The sequence below is a fragment of the Arachis hypogaea genome, chromosome 17 (genome assembly GCF_003086295.3).
Source record: "Arachis hypogaea cultivar Tifrunner chromosome 17, arahy.Tifrunner.gnm2.J5K5, whole genome shotgun sequence".
Classification (NCBI taxonomy): Eukaryota; Viridiplantae; Streptophyta; class Magnoliopsida; order Fabales; family Fabaceae; genus Arachis; species Arachis hypogaea.
In genome coordinates this window covers 118,241,210-118,245,132 of record NC_092052.1, presented here as the reverse complement: position 1 = coordinate 118,245,132, position 3,923 = coordinate 118,241,210, and the positions used below count along the sequence as shown (strand labels likewise).

At 34.4% G+C, this 3,923-nt stretch overlaps 1 protein-coding gene across 1 annotated transcript; it reads left to right on the top strand.

Moving 5' to 3' along the window:
* The first annotated feature begins 1,002 nt into the window (after positions 1 to 1,002).
* Positions 1,003 to 2,464, top strand: LOC112765061 (uncharacterized). The gene has a single exon (XM_025810923.3). The coding sequence runs from the start codon at positions 1,226 to 1,228 to the stop codon at positions 2,246 to 2,248; it is 1,023 nt and encodes a 340-aa protein (XP_025666708.1). The 5' UTR covers positions 1,003 to 1,225; the 3' UTR covers positions 2,249 to 2,464.
* The last annotated feature ends 1,459 nt before the right edge of the window (positions 2,465 to 3,923 follow it).

Sequence of the window (3,923 nt, the reverse complement as noted above, 5' to 3'; positions counted from 1 at the left end):
TATCTTTTTAAGCAGACAATAAATTATTTATTGTTTATATATTTATCTAAATATATGAATTTGATTAACTAAGAGTTAAGATTTTTTAAACTGGTCAAATGTATCAAAATGAAATTCATTTTTAAATAATAAATAATAATAACGTTGATTTTTCATTTAAGATTTTTAATATTTTCCACATTAACAAAGGAAGAAAACATTCAATTCCCGTTCAACGTGTTCGTCTTCTAGAGAGTATATTATTCAAATAGAAGATTTTCAGTATCTAAAAATTCCAAAATTAATTTTATTGGCACACATTACCTAATTTACCTTACCGCCTAGAAGGCTAAGAATAAGAAGTGAGAATCCTTCGCAAGCAACAATGAAAAATAAAAGAACGGTATTAAATGGCGGCCATGAGCATGACCCCCCTGCTGCCATTCGTCAACGAGCAATCCATACCCCCTTTCCCATCAATGCCCATCATGCTACGTATCCATGGACTCTATTTAACTATTTATTCGTTTTTTACAATTTAATTCCTATTCCTATTTATAGCAAGTGAACAAATATTGATAAAAAATAATTATTATATATTATTTAAATAGTAATTTGAATAAATAAATCTCCATTTGTAATCTCTAATAGCAGGCTAATATTTTTCTTTTTTTACTTTTCTTTTTAGTTTATGATAATGATTCAAATTCTTAATTTTTATTCATTTATTATTTTATTGACTAATTTAATTGTTAATTGAAAAAATAATTGGTTTTGAATTTTTTTTTTGAAAGATTATCTATTGAAAAGCTTTAAAATATTTCAATTTGTTTTATTTAATCATGTCATATATACACTTAAAATTAGTCACTAATTAACTACTATTACTTATAAAAATACGTATTGATTATTCAATTTTATTATTCTAGTAAGTATTTTTGTTTTTTAGTAAGTATTTTTTATAGTAATTTAATTTTTAGTATTACAAAGAATTCATAATTGATATAAAAAGAAAATATTAATGGAAAAATCCAATTTTAATAAGGAGTGATGAGGCTTCCACCCACTTTCACAAGGCTTATCTCAAACGAGTATAAATTTCTTCCGTCTATATATATAAAGTTTACACAACAACCACACAAAGCTAGAGCTCTTGCCTCTTGGTAGTTGGTAATTGGTATTGGTAGTAACAACCCCCAACCAAGACAGAAACGAAACGAAAGCGATAAAGATTTGAATCTCATCAATGGAAGTGGCAGTAGCAAGTCCCAGCCCTCCAGGGAGTCCATCAATGATGGATCACTTCGATTTCAATGGTGCAAGGATCTCACCATATCTCAGTGCTCCTTCTTCGCCCCGCCGTTTCGGTGAATACTATAACTTGAGTGCTCCAACCAGCCCTTCAAGGCTTCGCGAGTTTTACTCCGATTTCGATTACTTCACCTCCGCCGCGCCTTCTCCGAGTCTCAACGGCGGCGCTGCTGAGCACGACGACGGTTTTGCGTTTTTTGTTAGCGGTGAATCGGTGAAGTCCCCTCGCTCGGCGGAAGAGCTCTTCCACGGCGGGAAAATCAAGCCTATGAGGGAGGATGAGTTATTGGAATCTTCTAGAAGCCCGCTCCTACAGCACCAACCGAAGCTGTCTCCGATTGCGCAAGGGAAGAAGGCGATCCGGGAGGCTCTGTCTCCTCGAAAGAAGAGAGATTCCAGCAACGGCAACCAGGCGTTTGAGGAGAGAAGGGGAAGAGATCGGACACCCGCGGCGGTTTCTTCTTCGAGTCGGAGAGTGTCGAGGTCGCACTCTCCTTACAGAGTATCCCACTACACGTGGGAAGAAGAGCTCCACCATCATCAGCAATTACAACAAGTGCAGGGTAATACCAACAAGGAGGATCTGAAATCGGCGGCTTCTCTTTCTTCTTCTTCTTCTTCCTCTTCTTCGAAGAGCTCGAAGAGGTGGAGGTTGAGGGATTTGTTGCTCTTTCGAAGCGCCTCGGAAGGGAGAGGTACCACCAAGGATCCTTTCAGGAAGTACCCTCTTTTCTTCAAGAAGCCCGAAGAAGCAGCCAAAGCTTCTTCTTCTTCTTCTTCGAGCTTCAGAAATTCTGAGATGCCACCAAAGTCGAGAAGGAAAGAAGCAGTTTCGGCACATGAGTTGCACTACGCTAGAAAGAAGGCTGAATCTCAGGATTTGAAGAAGAGAACCTTCTTGCCTTACAAACAGGGCATTTTGGGCAGGTTGGCGGGTTTCGGATCTCCAGCCAGATAGAGATAGATACATACAAACATACATAGATGCATGCATCATGTTCTGAAAGAATTGAATTCTTTCTTTCTTTTTCTTCTTTAGTATTCTTTTGTTTAAATTTTAATATATTGTTTTTTTTGTATCTATGGTCGTGGCTTTCAAGCTTTGTAAACAGAATCGATCTTCTTTTCTTCTTTCAATTGTAATGAAAGACGAGCACAGCATCTTCAATGCTAATCACAACTTCTTCAAATGTATCAACATTATTTCAACATTCGAATTACTACTGCTGAGTATTTTGTAGAGACAAGCTCATGTGCCACTAATAATGGCGAAGACAGGACAATATGTATGTAATTGCATATATGGGGGCCAGGGCCTAACGACATTATCTGTATTTTGAAAAACGATGCACCACATTCAATTTAAACATAATGACAATGCTTTGTTGGTTTAGACTTCGAGTTTCAAGAAAAGGACAATTCCAAATTACCAACACACCCTTCAAATTGTATGAAAATGGAATGAGATCAGATTAAGGGAATTTTTTGGATGTTGTTCAAGCTGGGTTAGTTAAGGTTGTAGTTCTTACTACTAATGTTATAAAAAAAAAGTCTTTGCTCACCTGCCGCTTCCTACATAATGTCTGTCTAATAAGTCATACTTTTAACACATGGGCGTGGCCTTCTCTCTTGGCATTTTCTTCTTTTTGGTCACAACTTGCAAGGCTTTGCCCTTTTTTATGTGCCAAATTCAATAATGCATCATCAAATATCTCTCTCTCCTCTCTCTTGAATCACATGACAAAAGAGAATAATGTTTGCAAAATAATTTGAACTTACCTCGGAGCACTATATGTAGTCTATCAATAAATCTTGCAAACGATTAAAAAGAAAATAGCTGATAAATGAGACAATAATTCTTTACTCTCTTTTCAGCTCTCTCTACTTTTTTTTTTCCTGTAATTTTCTTAGCAGGACTGGTATTTCTTACATGTGAAGGTAACTATATATTTAGTGCACGTGAAGTATTTTTTATATTTGATCTTATCCTCACTAGTACATGTGAATATGTTTATCCCCTTGTTCATGTATCGAATGATTCGAATTGAATACACATGGAAAAGGCGGAAATCCAACATTCAATTTGCAACTTTATTATAGAAGGTTAACATAAATCAATTCATACATTCCTTATAATTCTTGGATTTATCAAATAAATTTTATTTTGCTATGACCATTTTCTTATTTTTATTACATTTTATATTAGTTTATGAACTTTCTCTTTGAATTAATATCAAATAAGCAAAATAATTCAAATATAAAGGCAATATCATTAATATAAATAAAAATAGATCTAGGTAAATCTGTAAAAAAATGATAATTGTGATCATAATTAAATGAAGCATATTCCAAATTCAACTTTTAATATATACTAGTTTTTAACCTGTACAATACATGGTAAATTGTTATGTAAAAACATGTGAAGAGGTGATAAACTTTCATCAAATTCTGTTGAGTGAATTTCAAAGAAAAAGCATGAATGGAGATGAGAGGTTGCACAGTGAGAGAGAGTGAGTAGGTGTGAAAAAATGAGAAGAGGGAAAGAAAAAGAGAGAAAAGGTGAAAGAGGGTTCTAATATGAATTGAGGAAAAATGAAATTGAGCAAAAAAAAAAGCTATTATAATTAGTTATA